Source organism: Fukomys damarensis, unplaced genomic scaffold (genome assembly GCF_012274545.1).
Source record: "Fukomys damarensis isolate Sample0158 unplaced genomic scaffold, DMR_v1.0_HiC HiC_scaffold_114, whole genome shotgun sequence".
Classification (NCBI taxonomy): Eukaryota; Metazoa; Chordata; class Mammalia; order Rodentia; family Bathyergidae; genus Fukomys; species Fukomys damarensis.
This window is the reverse complement of record NW_022901026.1, coordinates 39,135-57,594: the sequence shown is the minus strand read 5'-3', so window position 1 is coordinate 57,594 and position 18,460 is coordinate 39,135. Positions and strand designations below refer to the sequence as shown.

Sequence of the window (18,460 nt, the reverse complement as noted above, 5' to 3'; positions counted from 1 at the left end):
CAAACCAATCAGGTTTGTACAATCAAGCTTAACCACCATATTCTAGCTGGAAGAGAGGTTAGGGAGAACTCTTGAAGACACTGGCACAGGAAAAGATATCATGAACAAAACCTCAGGTGCACGTGAACTAGCACAGTCAACAAGTGGGATCTCTTCTCATTAAAAAGCTTTTGCACAGCAAGAGAAACTGCTAACAGTGTTCCTCAGACAAAGGCATATTTAGAATATATAAAGAACTAAAAAAAAAAAAATCAGACCTCCTAAATTTAAAGACCAGTCCAAAAATGGGCATCTGAAATGAACAGGTATTTCTAAAAGAAGCAGAAATAGCAAATAAACCTAAGAAAAAATGTTCAGTATCACTGGTCATTTGAGAGATGCAAATGAAAACAACACTGAGATTCCACCTTGCTCCAAAAAGAATACCTGCTATCATGAAATCAACCAGTAACAAATGCTGGTGGGGCTGTGTGTGGGGGGGGGAAGAAACCCTTCTCAACTGCTGGTGGCAGTGTAGACTGGTGCAATCACTGTGGAAATCAGTGTGGAGAGACCTCAAAGAACTAGGCCTGGAGGTCCAATTTGACCCAGCTTTTACCCTGCTGGGTATCTTCCCTAAAGAATTAAAAGAATCATACCGTAGTAATATATGTGCACCCATGTTTATAGCAGCATAGTTTGTAATAGCTAAAACTTGGAAACAGCTCAAATGTCCATCAACTGGAGACTGGATAAAGAAAATGTGGTTTCTTAATAAAATGGAGTATTATTCAGTCATAAAGAATGCGAAATTAGACATTTATAGCTAAATTGATGCATACTCTTAGGTGAAATAAATAGATACATGTGTAAATACCAAATAGTTTGTCTGGTGTGAGAAACCGAAATAAGGATCAAAAGGTTTAATAGATTATGTGAAACAGGAAGAAAAGGGCAAAGGGGAAAGGGAAGTAGTAGGGATATGGAAGCAAAGTCTTTGTAAATAGGGAGGGGTGGAGGAGTTGAAGGGAGGCCAGGGGAATGGGAAAAAAAAAGAATCAAATATATTATGTAAAGGTACAAACTTCCAGCGATGAATGTCATTATACTGCGTACCTAAAATGTATCGATAAATTTTTTTTTCCCCCTGATCTTCTCTTTGCCCCTTATTCTCACTGTAAAACTTGCAAAAGCAGCCAGCAATACCCATGCCAAAGCCTGAATGGGCTGCACTGAAATTTCCTCTGCCAGATCAATCAGTCCACTGCTCCTAATTGGCAAACTGTAGGCAATATTTCTGTCATAGTGTAACACACATGGCCTCTAGTCAAACTGCCAATGGAATCTATGTTCCCAACCGAAACTTCCTAAGCCTGGCCTTGACTGTCTATATTCCTACCTGCATTTTGGTCTTCTGAGCTCTGACCAGAATCATCCATCAGGCTCTTAGTGTTCTAAGGCATATAGCCCATATCTCCAAACCTTTCCAAACTCTTTCTACAAATCACTTCCACCCAAAGGCTTCAAATTCACATGGTCAGGGATAGTCATAGCAATGACCTCACTTTCTTACGTAAGGAATACAATCCTCAACATTCACAATGTTAAGAAGATTAATTTGGTGCAAGGTTATAGGGAATTTAGTTCATGTTTGGCTAGCTCCAAGGCAGATGCATCATGGCAAAAGGGTGTGGTAGGAGAAAGATGCTTAGTTCACAGTAGTTAGAAAGCAGAGCTAAACAGTGCCAGAGAGCAAATGCAAAGGGATTAGATATAGTATTCGAGGTCATACCTTGTGACCCATCCAGAAGTGTGCTTTACTAATTCCCTCAGTGGCTCCCAAGTTTCACTGAAGCTTAACAACCACAAATATAAAAGCAAGTTCTTTATAATTGTGTAAGTACTGTCTACATGCAAAAACTAGAGATATATAGTCTGACAAGTAGCAATTTTCCCTAAATGGACAGGAAATATCAAAAAGAATGCTCTTAAAAATGTGAAATACATAGTTTAAACCCAATTTGTAAGTTTCTCAATTTATTATTCAAATTGTTATTTCTCAATTTATTTCATAATTTACTATCTATACTTTTCTCAATTTCTTTTTTTCCTTGCCTTTTTATTTTTTACTACTGAGTACAATGGTACGTGCTTACAGAGATAGAAAGATGCCAAGTTCTAGGCTCTGGGATATGTGTTTGCCCAATGATTTCCGGATACAGTATCCTTGAGGACTGCAGGAGAGGGACAAGAGAGCTTTGCAGAGTAGCTAGTCACAGATTCACAACAATAATCTCCCCACCTGACTCCAAGATTAAATTTCAGTCTAAATATCATTAAATTCTAGTGATAAGAGTGTTAAATAACACAGAGATGAGAAACAGTAATTTTGACAGGGAATACAGTTAAAGGCTAAATGGCTATACATAGTCAGGTCGCAACTTGTATACATTAAAAATCTTAAGTCAAATAACCATGATTTGAAAACCTTCTATACAGCACATGAGAAGAGGGTAAGTAGGTACTAAAAGAAGACAAAAAATGGGGGAGCACTGCTAAGAAGAAAAACAAAAGCTAACAAAAATATTAACAAATTTTTGTCTGATCTGTGATGGATTGCCAGCCTTAGCATGGCCCAATTTTTCTAGTTTAATTTACTTTGATCATCCGAACATTTATCTTCCCCCTAACTGGAAACAGTGGGGAGGAAAAGAGAAAATGAAGTATGGATCTTTATCTACACTTCTCTTATAATGTCATCATTTAAGGCATTTTTATTCCAATCAATTTTTAGAACTCACATTGTAACAGGGATCAAACTCAGGACCTCAAGCTTGACAGGCAGGCACACTGCTGAGGAACTTGTAAATATAGATGGCTTCTGACTTACAGTGGGATTATATCCTGATAAGCCCAACAGAGGTTAAAAATACTATTAGTGGGTTGGAATTTAGCTCAGTGGTACTGCTGCCTGCCTCACAAGCGCATGGTCGCAAGTTTGATCCTGGGGCCAAAAACAAAAAAGACCAACCAACCAACCAACCAACCAACCAAAAAAAAAAAAAAAAAAAAAAAAAAAAACTATTAGCATAAAACGCCCAATCTAGCAAACATGAGAGTTTAGTGCAGTGATGGCAAAATTTTTAGAGTTTTCAATGATAAAAAAAACAGCCAGCTGTCGCATACATGCCATAAGTTCACCACCACTGGTTTAGCAACATCATACACTCCAGTATCGGATGTTTACCTCTGCAAACAGGTGCCTTTACTGGGAGGTACGGCTGTTGCCAATGCTCAACATCTCAAGAAAATACCAGGCTGGATATCAATAGCCTGAACAAAGATCGAAATTTAAAGTACGTTTTCTACTGAACGCATATCACTTCCACAACATCATAAAGTCAAAAGTCATAAATTGAAGACTGCATAGCATGTTGTGAAATAAAAAATTAAGATAATACGCTGGGATTCAAGGTTTTCATCAATATAAGGGTAGAGGACAAAATGATTTCTTGGCATTTTTTGACAAGAGCTTACATTAGAAGACCATATATGAGTTACATCTAAGTAGTAAATATACTATATGATCCAGTTTCTTTTTTTTTTTTCCTTTTTACTGAGTTTATTGGTACAATTTAGGTCTACAATACAGTTACATTCATTACTGGGATCCTGTACCTTCACATGATTTTTTTTTTTTTTTTAGGCAGGGTTTTTCTCACTATGTAGTTGAGACTGACCTGGAACTCACTATGTAGCCCAGGCTGGTCTCGAAGTCACAGCAGTCCTCCTGCCTCAACCTCCTGATTGCTGGAGTACAGGCGTGCGCCACCACACCCAGCTTATATGATCCAATTTCTTTCTTTCTTTTTTTTTGCTCAAGGAAATGACTTACTATTAAAGCACAGTGGGACCAGGAGGGTCTCAGTAAGGGGGCCCAGAGTGCCGAGTTGGAGTCTTCATCCTCAATCCCGGTGGTGCTGAGAAGAAGAGCTTCACATCATCAGCAGGGTCCCCAAGTCAACTGGCACTGGGGAAGGGGCAGGATGCACATTCCAGGGATCTTTCTAGAACAGCAGGCCTTGACTCACATTGCTTCATTTTTGTTTCTATTTCAAACTGCAGGTTGGAAGTTCTGGGCTCCGCCTAGGGCACTGACTGGAGGTTGAGGGGGTCGTAGGCCAATGCCCACAGGTCCTTCAGCAGGGCTTCCAGATGGTTCCTCAGCATGGCATAGGGCGGTTTCTCCTTATACTTCAGGGCCATCAGAGCCTTCAGGTACAGCTGCAGGGCCTCTGAGGATCTGCTGCGGTGACTGCACACTCCTATGAGCGGCTCTGGCTTGTCAACATACTTCTGCTTCACGATCCCCTCAGTGTTGGGCAGGCAGTTTGTCCACGGCAGGGACCCATAAAGCCACTTCAGCATAAAGTAGCTCAGGGTCTGGAGGTCACTGTGGCGAGAAGGCCCACATCCTTTATGTAGGTCCATGCTAATGAACTCAAGGTTCCCCTCGTGTGGTCTCTTGCTGCCTTCTGTGTAGGTCACGTATCTGCCATTTGGGCAATAGCTGAAGAAGCCACAGCCTCCAGGGTCACTTGGCTCGGATTCTCTGGATTTAGGAAGATATTCTCCGCTGTCAGGTTTCCATGAATGTACTCATTTTCATGGAGGAATTAAAGGGCATCCAGTAGCTTGCAGGCCACCTGGAACACACACTTCTCCAGCATCAGATGCTTTGGGCTCTTATCCAGGGCTGACTGCAGGCTCCGCCCCAGGCTGGAGAACACCAGAACCTGTACTTGTCCTGGTAAACACCAAAACCAACACAGGTGGGGAAGGCCAGGAGCAGGATCGAGTACAGCTTCTTACAGTTGTTCATTTGCAGAAGCTTGGCAGCCTGCTGGAAGAAGTTCTGCTCATTGAACAGGCACCAGTCTTTGGCACCCAGTTTGATGGAGAACTGCTGTTTCTGAGACCCTGACTCACAGGGGAGGACAGAGGTGGGCTCGGATGCATAGAGAATGCCCTGGCTGTCTCTGGTCTGCAGTGCTCCCAGCCTCCAGTGCTGCCCATTCTTGTCCGTTAGCTCCAACCCCAACAGCAAAGCTTCAAGCAAGATGGCTGCCAAGTTTTGCCTCAGCACCTGTGGACTGTGCTTGGTGGACTGAGAGCTGCTTTGGGGGCTGGGGTTCTGTTCCTGGCCCCTTTGGGTCTCTGAGAAGAACTCACAGCATCTTCAGGCTCAGGACTGCCACTGTCAGAGAGGAAGGATGACTGGGATGATATGACAATGTTTGACCATTTCATTTTCTTGGGAAAGGCTCTCTCTGAGCCTCACAAGGATGACTCCCACCACCTGACACAGGTTGGGGACTTTGTGTGCTCCTCTGTAGGCAAAGGTTTTCCACAAGTAGGGGCAGAATTTGAATGCTGCTTCAATACTTTTGCCACAGTCTGGACAGAAGGAAATCATACTGTATGGGATCACAGTCTGGTCTTTGGATTCACTGGGCTAGAAACTCCATCTCGACAGTGGCCTTCTTAGTCATCCAGCGGAAACTTCCCTATGATCCAATTTCTAACTGGATCTAAGAATTTCAGTTTTAAAGAAAAATATTTACTCTCTCTAGAATACTGACTTCTCCTTTTGGAGGGAATATATAACTACAGGTACCACTGCCCATACAGAAAACTGGTGAAGTACCTACACATTGTATTTGTCCATTGATGCAAACATTTCAGAAATGCACTTATATTTAGTAACATCTGAATATGCATCATAGAATTTATTGATAAATTCTAATTGATAATAATTCTGTAACTTTGAGCCTATTAATTACTTAACACTAATTTCCTTATTTCTAATATTTTAATGCTATTCAATAACAAATGACTAAATTCTACTGTATGTTACCATTTGTTTTATCAAGTAGTTGGACCTGTTTGTATGATTGTCCAATAAATTTACCTATAATGCTACCTAAATTTTGAATATTCCTTCTTTAGAAATACATTCTATTTTATATAAACAATAATTCCACGGAAGCACAAGAGAATAACCTATCCTCTAATAATAAGCATGAAGGAAAGAAGAATCTACAAACAGAACAAATTTATTCTTTAATTTATTCAAAGTAGCTTTTTTCTTTTTTTTTTTTTGTACCGGGGACTGAACTTGGGTCCTTGCACTTGCAAGGCAGGCCACCGAACCACTGAGCTAAATCCCCGGCCCACAGTAGCTTTTCTGGTTTATACCTATTATGTTCTTCATATCTAGTGTTTAGGCCCTTAACAGTGACAATCATCTATAAAATAATCTATACATTTTTTAGAAGTGATATCTAGATGTCATTTTTTTAAAAGAAGATGTTTAATGTGTAAAGATAAAAGCCGTAACTTGGAACTTCCAAACTCTGAATAATATTCTACTTTACATTAATTGCCAGAAGAGTGAATACCAAGATCCATATCAGACAAGACAATATCACCATGCTGTTTTCTTACCAAAGATCAATTTTAAAAATATCATCCAATGTGGCGGTCCAGCTGTCACAACTCGAACATGCCTGAATCGGGGAGTGAGGATTGAGAAAGGAAAGAACACTCAAGCCTGAGCGGAGACGAAGAGAAGTCTGATTTATTTCACAGAAACAGCTCCTTTTATAGGTTCACAGCAACAGGAAGCTTTTAAGGGCACACAACACCAAATCATTGTTTTTCAAAGACCAAATTTCCTGACTCTTACTGATAACATCAGATCTATGGCTGTCTCTTTGAGTTTCTTCCGTTGCAGCAACAAGTTTAACAAGCAGAGTCCTAGAATGTTACAGATTGTATCAATGCCTTGAGTGTAGAGGTGAAGAAGTTTCCTTTTAAATGTCAAACTCCTAGAGGGCCACGGCCGGGCTCCCACAATCCAATCACTACAAAGCATTAGGTTAAGACCTAAACATAATTTGTAATAATATGTACTTAATCAGCCTCCACTACTTCTACAGCAAGAAATAAACAAGGAAAAATCCAAAAACTCATAAAGTAAAATTTCCCTCGATTTTAAAAATCAATTTGAATTAGTAACATGTACTGAACAAGTTTAAAAGGGATGGGGCAAAGGTGCTTAAAAAAAGGACTGGTTGAAATGAATTTATAAAGCAAGTATGTCCTACATTCCTTCACTACTCAAGTAAAACACTGAAGGTTCACTTTCACTGTGTTTTGTTTGAATTTTGTTCTTGTTTTGTTTTTCCGAGACAAGGTCTGTTTATGTAGCCCAGGATGATTTTAGCCTAAGTTGCCCAGGCTGGTCTCAAATTCATGATCCTTCTGCCTTGGCCTTCCAAGTGCTGTGATTACAAGTAGGCACTACCCTACCATGCCTGGCTTGGAGTTTACTCTATGGAGAACATAAAGTGGTGTTCTCTACATAGCACATGCCAGGCATGGTCGGGAAGAGCATGTATTGTACTGAAACAAAGTGGAGGCCAATGTGCCACAAGTGGAGGCTGAACACACAGGGACACTTCTACCCCACCCCACCTTGATCTCCTACTTGGTCCCCAAACAGAGGTTTGGCAGGCCTGCACTCTCAAGAAACACTGAAGAGTCTTCTCAGGAATTTGAGCAGCCTGAGAACAAAAACCTGAAGTTATCAACACAGGAAGTTCCTATTTGGCTGTGAAATTCAACCAGTAAGTACAACTCCTGTGCTCACAGCTTCAACTCAGCTTTTCTGTTCCTAGTAAACAGGAATATATAAAAGCTTCAAGAAATCTAGTGGAAGATTAACATAAAAGACCCGGATCAAAAGAAATATACAACAAACAGATAAAAATAGCTTATAGTGAGAGAAGCAAAATTTTAAAAAAACACACAAAAACGACAAAAATACATCAGTATCTTTCAGAGATAAGGGGGCATATTGCAACTATGAAGGAAGAACCTAGGAAGAGCTATGTATCAAATGAAAGAAACAAACAGTAGAGACTGGAAGCTTAAAGATAAAACCCAACAGGACACATAAAACAGCCGTAGTTCTGAAAAGAATGTGACAGTTGGTGAAAGTAAACAGAAGAAAGGGAACAATTAAACTTTCAAAATCATGTGTAGAAAAACCAAAAGAGCAAATGGAAAGGAAAAATGATCACAGTGTGTCACATGGCTCAGCTGTGAAAAGCACTTACAAGATCATGTAAAGACTCAAAGGTGACTTAAAATTTATAATGGATGATTTGGGGTTTAAAAAGATGTAAGGGGGACAAAGAGAAGAAAAGGCAAAGCCCACAACTTCCACAGAGGACGGTCTATAAATAATGCCAAAAATTAAAAAAATCAAAAGCAGCAAAGCAGACAAGCTATTCAGAAAATGGAACTAATCAATGAAGAGTTTAAGTGCAGAAGAGAAAATGGGAGCCCAGGAAGTAGGAAATTTGCTTACTGCTTTTTGTAATAATCTTATAAAATTACTGATCCCTGAACATTAAGCAATATAAAATTCTGTTAAATTATTAATAAAAACTTAAAAAGAGGGCCGGGGATTTAGCTCAATGGCACCATGCCTGCCTTGCAAGGCAAGGTCCTGAGTTCAATACCTAGCACTGCAAAAAAATAAATAAAAGGAAAAAAAGAAAAGAAACAACAGCAACAACAACAACAACAAAAACCTTCAGGACATTTTTTGTTTAAATGGCAAACTGCTTCAGGCTTCACTCTGTGTTATACCACACTGTTTACACCAATGGACACAACACTCTAACGCGTAATACTCCCGCATGTTCCACTCTCACTCCCACTCTGCAGGTGCGACCATAAACAGAGGCTTCTCTAAATTTTACCTCAAGCAAAGCTGCTGCAGGATCACCTTGTAGGCTTTTCCCCAGCTTGTCAACCTCATCCAACAGGAACACTGGGTTGTTGCTGCCAACGTAGGTCCGCCTATGGAAAGCAGGCAGCAAATTCACAATGAAATGTCAGAAGGTGAGAGCAACACCTTTCACAGATCACATTGCAGGACTGGAAAGGAGTCATTTAGGTAGTGCTGTAACACAGCAAAGAGGTTCCATGTATTTAAAACGCACTACAATACATCAAAAAGTTAACAGATTCATTTCTACTCAAGTAGGACACTGGCTACACATTTCTCAGAATATTAGATTATTTCCTTTTGCCATTTAGTAAAATGGAAAAACACCACAGCTGTGGTTATTACTCCTCAAGATTCCAAAATGTCCAAAAGGTCCTATGAGTTTAATTCCCAAACTTTTCACATTTTTCAGAACACCCTTACCCAAACACAACTGTTTTACATATTAAAATATCCCCCACAGAGCTGGCTAAAACATCTTTACGAAAAGGCTTAAAATTGTTACAAATGGCACCTAGATTGTAGAGCAAAGAAAAGAAAATTTCTAAACTCTTAACTTTCAAAGGCAATAAACTTCTATTAATTGCAGCAAGAGGGTCTGAGATCAACAGTTTTGTTTTGTTTTTTTGGTACCAGGGATCAAACTCAGGACCTTGCACTTTCGAGGCAGGCAGTGGAACCACTGAGCTAAATCCTTGGCCCTCAACAGTATTTTTCCAAATTCTGACCTCCTAAATAAAATATATCCATCTCATATGCACAAAGGGGCATAAGCAAAATCAGCCAGACATTTTGTTGGGCATTAGAAATGTCAGAGGTTGTGTTATACTTGAATAAGAGTCATCTAATCTATGTAATTACGGCAGATGCAGAGTGTGGCATGAAAAGAAGTACGCTTAGCAAACCAAAAAAAGTCCTTTCTCTGTCCTCTCTCCCTCTCTCTTTCTCTCTCTCTCTCTCTCAAAACTAACAAAACTTTAAGCAGCAATTTACTTCTTTTTAATTACCACCTTCCTATGTTAGGTACCAATAAAAAAAAAAAGCTTTTTCTGAAAAGGCATAAAATGCTGACCCCCTAGAAGAAAGCGACCAATGATAAGCAGAACAGCACCAGCTATCTCACGATCCTCACAAAGCCAATTCACAGAGTGAGCCTCGATTCTGCCACATGACCAGTATAAAGTAGGACAGAACAAACAGAGCGACCTTTGCAAGGACAGGACAGCCTTAAAAATACCGTGGGAATGCCTTTCATCTAGAGAAGGTGGCTGATGCCCTGGGATCAGATACCAGAGGTACTGTCCTGGGACAACAAGGAATCAGCACACCTCAGATATCAGAATGCAATATAGAGAGGGAAAGATGAGAAATTAATGAACTCTCAATTATTTCTCCATACTTGATCTTAGCTAAAAGGCCAAGAAACAATTTGAATTATTTCTCTAGAGAAATTACAGATTTTTAATTACTCTCATTTTTAGAGTGGTAGAAAAAGGGAAAGTAAAAAACGCAAAGTCTTTATGGGTCTTCTGCAGCATTAATTTACTCATTTGTGTGTGTGCGTGCGTGTGTGTGTGTGTGTGTGTGTGTGTAGGGGTACTGAGGATTAAACACAGGGCCTCTGCACTGAGCTACATCGCCAGCTTTATAAAATTTTTCAACAGTCTTACTAAGTCACTCAGTTCCCAGGTTGAGCTCCAACTTGTCATTCTCCTGCTTCAGCCTCCAGAGCACAGGGATTACAGGCTTTATGCCACGGTACCTGGCATTCCTTCCCTTTTTTTAATAGAGTTCACAAATAAGCACTGACAATTTTAGACCCATGGTCATGGATAAAAAGTAATATTCGGGGCACCCTTTCTAGAAAAGGGAATTGCAAACAAGCAATTCCTTCTAAACTTCCCTCCAGAGCCTACAGAATAAAGTCCAACACCTCTGTCTAGAATTCAGGGTTCTTCAGTCTCATTCCTACCAGACTTCCCAACCTGTGGCCATCATCCTCTTGCTCCATCTACACTCAAGACCCTGTGATACCCCGTAGTGTTTTCACCTTTGTTCATGCAGAGCTCGCCTGCATGCTGCAGTATGGACTCTGTGGGAAGGTCCTTCAAGGCTCTGTGGTTAAAGCCCTGGCTCCCAGGGTGACGGCACCAGGAGGTGGTGGGTGGACCCTGGGTGCATAAATTCAGAAGGAGTATTTGCTCTGGGACTCTGAGTGCATTCTTCTCCAGCTCTCTCTGGCTTCCTGTTTGCAATGCTGTTGCTTGCTCCTGCATATGCTCTTAGCACTGCCAACCACTAAAAGATGAAATGACTTAAGGGAACGCTTGCCAGAACCTGTGCAGTGCTCTTTGGACTTGCAGCCTCCACAACTGTGAGCTAAACAAATCTCTTTTCTTAATGAGTAGCTCAGCACAAGCATTTCATTATAATGCCAAGAAATGACTAATGTACTGCCCCTACTCAACCTACGAGATTCCCAGCAATTCTAAGAAACCTTCCACAGCCTTTTCTCACAAAGTGACCTTTCCAATAATGCAGTGCATACAGCCTGTCCTGCCCTCAGTTCATCTGATGGCCTACTTTTCATTCACAGGTACTGGGGCCTCCTCCAAACAGTGCCGAGCACTTTGATAATAGTCTGGCCTCACCGAAGAAATGAATGCTAGATGCTGGGTAGAGAGCTGGCACCATCGTTCTCCACCAAACGGACCATGCAAGGCACCTTTCCGTCCCACTGCTAAGGTGACTCAGGACTCTAAATGCTACTGGCACAGACTAGTTGACCCAGCCTCAGAGATAATGGTGCCAACCTCATCCGTTATATAAGGACTGTGACAGAACACAAAGGTCACAATGGTGTTTGACACACAGTAGTTTTCAAACTATGTTAACTGTTATTAGTAACAGTTACTTGCAAGTTTGATTTTTTTTTCTGGAAAAAAATGCAGAAGCAGAAATCAGAACATCCAGATTTGAGACTGCCTCATGAAACAACTCTTCTGCATGTCTTTTATGTCATCAAGCAAACACAGGTCCTGAGTGTTGCCTGGATCACAGGGGCACTTCCCAAAAGCGCACCACTGGTTGCAAGGTCAAACCATGAAGAGAACCTCTAGCATGGAAGTGTGCAAGCTACTGCCCCTCAGAGTAGAAAGTCTCCATGGGAGCAACACGTGGCTGTACAGCCTTTTGTCCACAAGCAAGTGCGGCAGTGACCAGATGCTTGAAGAGCATGTTTCTAAGATTGGAGGAAATTACTGATCTTGTATTAACTAATTTGATACTGTTTACTTAATGGAAATAATATTTGTTCTGATTATTAGAAGAGAAAACCTAATTTTTTAGAAGGAGATGTGGCATCCAAAATCTTTTATCTGCTGAATTTGAACTGTCCTATTTCTCACTGCCTTGCTAAAGTTATGGCAGCATCAGCTCCCACACTGAAGACCTAGAACTTGCTGTGAATAAACGGTGGGCCACGCAATCAGCGTGGGTAAAGGGAGTAACACTAAAAAAAAATGTTTTCTTTTAGTGTCACCAAAAATCTGCAATCGCTTAACAAAGTAGCATACCAAAACCACCTCAGAAGCTACACAGAAAATAAACAAGGGCAGTGTTTTTGTTTTTGTTTTTTTAAACAAATTACAGTCTTCTTAAGGGCAAAATATCTTCTATATTCAATTTTCCTCACAATATAGCAACTGGAAAGTAATATTATAAAGTTTGCACAGGCTATATCACCTTAACAACTTTTCATTAAGATTAAATACATGATTACCTGGAATTTTTTCCTAAAATTGAAGAAAATATGTTCATTTAAAGATATATGAGGACTGGGTGTGGTGGTGCTCTGGGAGGCTGAGGCAGGAGGGTGCCAGGTTCAAGCTGAGCCTAGGCAACCTAGCAATTTAGTGAGAATGGGTCTCACAATAAAGCGTTGAGAGTAGCTCAGTGCATAGTGCAAAGGTTCTGGGTTCAATTTCAAGTATCATAAAAAAATAAAAATCTTAAAAAATCACATGCTACCTCACTAATAGATACTATTTTTTCATTTTTATGCAGCAATTAAAAATAAAACTTCAAATGTTTAAAATATATTCAAATGAATTTAAATATATAAATATAAAAAGCAAAATTATTAAAGGAATGATATATATGAACTCATATTTTTCTTGTCATGGCTGCAGGCAATGCACAGACTAATCAAAATTACATAACTAGTGTATAAGGTACACAAAGCCAAAATTATATAGTTCCAATTTTTAAGTTGTAAGATTAGCATTTTTTATTTTCCAGGAATAGTATGGTTTATGCTTCCAAAAAATAAAACCATAGAAAAATCACAATATCATCTATTTATAGTCCCATGGTAATCAACTGTCTTACTATTGTGTTCCAAACATAGGTATCTTCAAATCTAAAATAAATGAAAGGCTGGTCAAACTGTTTTTACTCACGAATAAATAATAACAGGAATAAGACGTCCTACATCAATTTTTCTTGCTTAATTAAAACTCATAGACTATAATGCAAAGCACAAAAACAATACTTACAATTTATAATATAAAAATGTTTATGCCTTATGTCAGTCAGATGAGCTTAAAAAAAGGCAAGAGGTGCTCAGTGAAAAGTCTAGCAGGAAAGAAACCAAAGCTTAACAACTTTGTATGATTGAAAAATGTGAAGATTTTTTTTTCCTTCCCTTTGATTTTAATTTTTAATTTTCTACAGAGAAAGGGGGAGGAAGGTGTTTATCTCAAACCGGAAAAAGTAATAAGCTTAAAAGAGATCCTAAGGATTTCAAGAAAAAAAGTCTTTAAGGAACTGTGATTTTAATATACAATATTTAAAAAATTCTTCTTCTTCTAGTCATCCTAAGTATTTTTACAGACTAGTTTGCCTAGATGGATTCATCTAAAGGGTTATATGACTACCAAAATACAACAGGTTTTAATCTTACAGAAATTCATAGAACAGAAAGCACCTACTATGTTTAGCACTGTGCTAAATAAACATCACGAGGTGATGAAAAGAAATATGACATACAATAAATCCTCTGCCCATCAGAATTTGAAGGTGTTTTTCATTTGTTTTGAAGGTTTGAACATTGAACCCAGGGCCTTGCACACACTAGTCAAGTACTCTACCACTGCACCACCTCCTCAGCCCTTTAAAATTTTATTTTGAAACAGGATCTCCCTCAATTGGCCGAGCTGGTTTCAAACTTATGATCCTCCTGCCTCAGCCTTCCAAGTTGCTAGGATTACAGGCATATGCCACCAGGCCTATCCTGAACAGGTTAGTGTCTCTTACTGGAAATACTTAGGAGCATAAGTATTTTGGATTTTGATGTTTTTCAGATTTTGGAATACTTGCATATACATAATGAGATATCTAAATGTTAATTTATTTATGTTTTACATACATCTTATGCACATAGCTTGAAAGTAAATTTGCACAGCATTTTAGTGTATGTGAGTTCTGACTGTGACTTATCACATTGGGTCAGGCACAGAATTTTCCACTGGTGCATCATGTGAGTGCTCAAAAGTTTGATTTTGGGGCACTTCAGATTTCCAGATTATAGATGTTCAAGCTGTATTTATAGTTTATGCTCACAGGTGTTTCTTAAAATGCCAGAGACCTATATTATTTGATCATTAAAGGAGCACAATAGACAATATATGATCATTTTAGAGAAGAGAAAGGTCACAATTGACTGCACTTAACAAAGGAAGTTTGTGTTAGGGCCTTAGAACTAATTTTAGAGAGGCAGAGGAGAGTCATATGAATGCAGGTTGTAAGCAGGGCAGTGAGCAAATCACAGTACGTCTGGTACACTAGACTAAAAAATATTAAAAGCTTGCTGCTTCAGTTATTTTTCCCTTACAGAAACTAATAATGAAACAGCTAACTTATTTATAACTTCACTATTTCAGATTGCACATGAAAAGTTATCAATGCAGAAATCACAAGATTTTCTTTTGTTTTTAGTACCAGGGTTTGAACTTGGAACCCTGGGCTTGTGAGGCAGGCAGTGGGACCACTGAGCTAAATCCCCGGCCCACAAAATTTTCTTTTCATCTTGCTTGAAAACTAAGCAAAAGATTCCTTGCAACAATGTAATTTTATTATTTGAATAAACGGTAAAGTTCATCCAAAGAGTTAAAACATAAATGTGCTTTGAGATATATTATAGCAGTACTTTTTTTTTTAACCAAAGAACAACTAAAGAAAAGTAAGATTATATACATGACCTAAAAAAACGTCAAACTGTAAAGGAAGTTGTTTTATATGACTTTCTATAAAGTGATTTAAATGTTAACATTTAAATATAAAAACCTAAGTTGTAAGAATTGATAGATTGGACCAGGTACTTCATGGCTTATAAAGTAGACAGAAATATAGGAATGGAGAGAAATCCAAGTGCAGTGTTGGTAAGAGTGAGAAGTGCACGAATTAATATGGGGCTAAGCACTACTCTACTCCTTTAAGCCACTAAAATAGTATAAAGAAAAGAAAATCAATGCTTAGTCAGATCATCACTATTTTCTTCCCTGTTTATGATTTAACTGTAAACCAAATTTCCTTTTACTTTGTCATCTACTTCACCTAATTCTGAAAAGCACATTTTTGTTTTAAAATCGATTCCCAACTCATCAGTACCTCTCTTAACATAAACAAGTACTTCCAGCAAGTGGCTAGAGGTTCATGCATGGGAAAATAGGGAATGTGAACAGCAAAATCAAGAGAAAAAGCACGGAAGATCACATAAAGCAGCTCTGTTTTTCCTTCGCTATTTGAAGGCTGCAGAACAGTGGTGCCTACTCAGAGGCTGAGGAAAAACAAAACTTCGTGAACTCTAATCGTGAGCATGTGACCAGTACTCAAATGTCAAGACCTGGGTGTCTCCCAAATGCCTCAACTGTCATGTGGACCTCGGTGTTCCCAGAAACGGCCCAGGGCTGTGCTCTGATTCCCTACTGTTCTTTCTCCCAGTCCCTCTGCTTTCCCTAACTCTGATGTGAACACACTCCTTCTTCCCTCATCTTCTGTGTTCCGTAACAGTCATATGCTCCACTCTAAACGTGCTGCCGAACAGGTTTCCAAACAAAAATTTTCTCCCAGTTTTAATAACTGGGAGGGAAGGTGGATAATAGTCCCCCCACAGCACAGAGATGAGTTGCTGTAGAATTTAATGACATCTGGAACAGATGGCTATGAAACAATTATTAGTGAGGTATGTGTAAATTCATGTTTAATAGGATGATTCATAAACAAACCCAGACACCTTTGCCTGGCAACAATCACAGCCTTGATGTATAAAACACATTTTAAAAAAGTGTATACTTGCAAATACTGTAGGAAATGGTGATCATAACAAACATCTTTTACAAAAGACTGATAAAGTATATCCTCATTTTCTTTAGATTTAATTCTCTTAAATCACACATGGAAGTATACTCACTTGAAAAAAGTGAACAAATTTTACATGTCGTAAATATTTAAAACACAGAACTGTAGGAGACATATGATACCATACATTCTCCATCACTAGGCAATAGACGAAGTATTTTTTACAATTATTTCACATAAATACTAATGCTGAGAATAGAGTATTTCAGAACAAAATTTAAATATAGTATTAAGGTTCGTAAAGTCATACTGAAGCTTATAAATCTAGAACTGTCTTCTTGAGAATTTAAAATCACAATAACAGCAAGTGAATTTTTTTTTAGTGAATGCTCACTGTGTGCCAGGCATGGAGTAAGCACTTTCCAAGGTCCATAAAATAATCAGTATCGGTGTGAAAACAAAGTAAGGATACATTTACTATATGTCATGTGTTTATGGTATCAATTCCTCACATACTTATTCCAGACTCACTCTGTAAATCCCAACAATACTAAAATACTTAAATCTTACACAATATTGTACTACAGATGAGAAAAAAATTTAAAATAGTGTAAGGTACAAATGAAGTCACTTGAATGGGGAACACGTCCCCAGCACTTGTAGCTAAGTCAGCCCATTTCAGTGCTATGCCCAGCTTCTTTCTCCAAAGCTGGTTCAAGACAGATGATGCCAATTCGTTGTGCAAGCAAACTACAGCCTCTAGTGGCACAGGCAAGAATAAGACAAGCCAAACAACAAAAATAGCGTTGAAATTGCCAGAAAAAATGGACTCAATTCTCTGCCCCCAACTGCACTCTCATTGCTTATTTATTAAAATCTTGGAACGATTATTTGATTCATAAGAATTCTGAGAGCAAATAAAAGGAAATAAAAATAATCACTTCTCACAGAAAAGCTTCCAAAACAGATTACTGTTCCCATCTGAGGTAAGCGATCCCTGTAAATCAAGTACCTGGAAATTAAGATGTTAAAATGTGCTGTATTCTTTTACAAGTGGTTCATAGTTTCTACAGCTTTTAATATTTTTTTTTGAGGTACTAGGGATTGAACCCAGGGTTTTCACATTGAGTTACTCCCCTATCCTTTTAAAAAATCTTTTTATTTTGAGACAGGGTCTCATTAAGTCATTAAATTGCCCAAGAAAGGCTCAAACTTGTGATCCTCCTGCCTCAGCCTCCTAAGAGTGCTAGGATCACAGATGTGTACCACCATATAAAATTTATTTTATTTTATTTATTTATTCTCTCATTGAGTTTATTGGTACATTTTAGGTATACATCACAGTTACATTCATCATTGGGATCTTGTACCTTTACCTGATAAGTCTTGGTTCTCCTTTTTTCCCCTTGTTCCTCCCCTTCCTTCACCCCCTCCTCCCGAATTTTTTTTATTTTTGCAATGACTGATTTTGCAGTGATTGATCCCAAGTCTGGTGCATATTGGGCAAGAGCTCTACCACTGAGTTACACTCCTCCCTTACCTTTTAAATACAAACATTAGACCTATGTTTTCTCACAACTTGGAACTGTTATGAAATTCAGGTTTAAGTCCTGAAACAGGGTCAGACTTTCCCAAGGCCTCTTCCAATCAGGTCAACAGAGAGAACAAAACAATGAATGTAACAAGCAAATCTGATTCTAATAATACAGATTAATAGAGATACAATTCTAGTTTAAAATATTTCTTTTACAAAAAGCAGGTCCAAAATGCAAGGTGAAGCCCTATTATACTAACCTTTCTTATTACCCATATTCACCATACAAACCAGCTCTCATACAAGAAAACTTAAAACTGTAAGCAGAACAAATTTAATATCAAAGATTCCTTACCTCTTCCTATCTGCCTTAGTTATTACAGCTAGGTTTTTAAACTCTGAATCATTATTTCTGGAATGCTACTAAGCCAAAATGAATGTAAAGACCTAATATCCAATCATAAAGTCAAATGAGATTCCAGAAAAATGAGGCCCAGACCAGCTCCCTGCTCTCAAACAAACACCCAGCACTGGTCTACCACTGCATTCAGAGGCTCTAGGTAGCTACTAAGTTTTATAAATGTTCTTTCACTCAAGATACCACAGAGTTCTTTAAGAAAAAGAGACATACAGTAACCCTCAGCTTTTGAGGGCCCAAGCAAAGAAAAGGGAAGCAAAATCGGGCTTGGGCTGACAGAGGTGTTTTACCTGTGTCCTCGAATGTC

At 38.8% G+C, this 18,460-nt stretch overlaps 1 protein-coding gene and 1 pseudogene across 1 annotated transcript in view; one reads left to right on the top strand and one right to left on the bottom strand.

Annotated features, from left to right (window-relative positions):
- Nucleotides 1-3,794: 3,794 nt before the first annotated feature.
- On the bottom strand, nucleotides 3,795-18,460 carry LOC104867309 (annotated as a pseudogene).
- LOC104868258 (multidrug resistance-associated protein 9) overlaps nucleotides 11,945-18,460 on the top strand; it is a 40,401-nt gene continuing 33,885 nt past the window's right edge. The window contains exon 1 of the mRNA XM_033760599.1: nucleotides 11,945-12,048. Within this exon, the coding sequence (XP_033616490.1) occupies nucleotides 11,945-12,048 (104 nt within the window). The remainder of the gene's footprint in view (nucleotides 12,049-18,460) is intronic.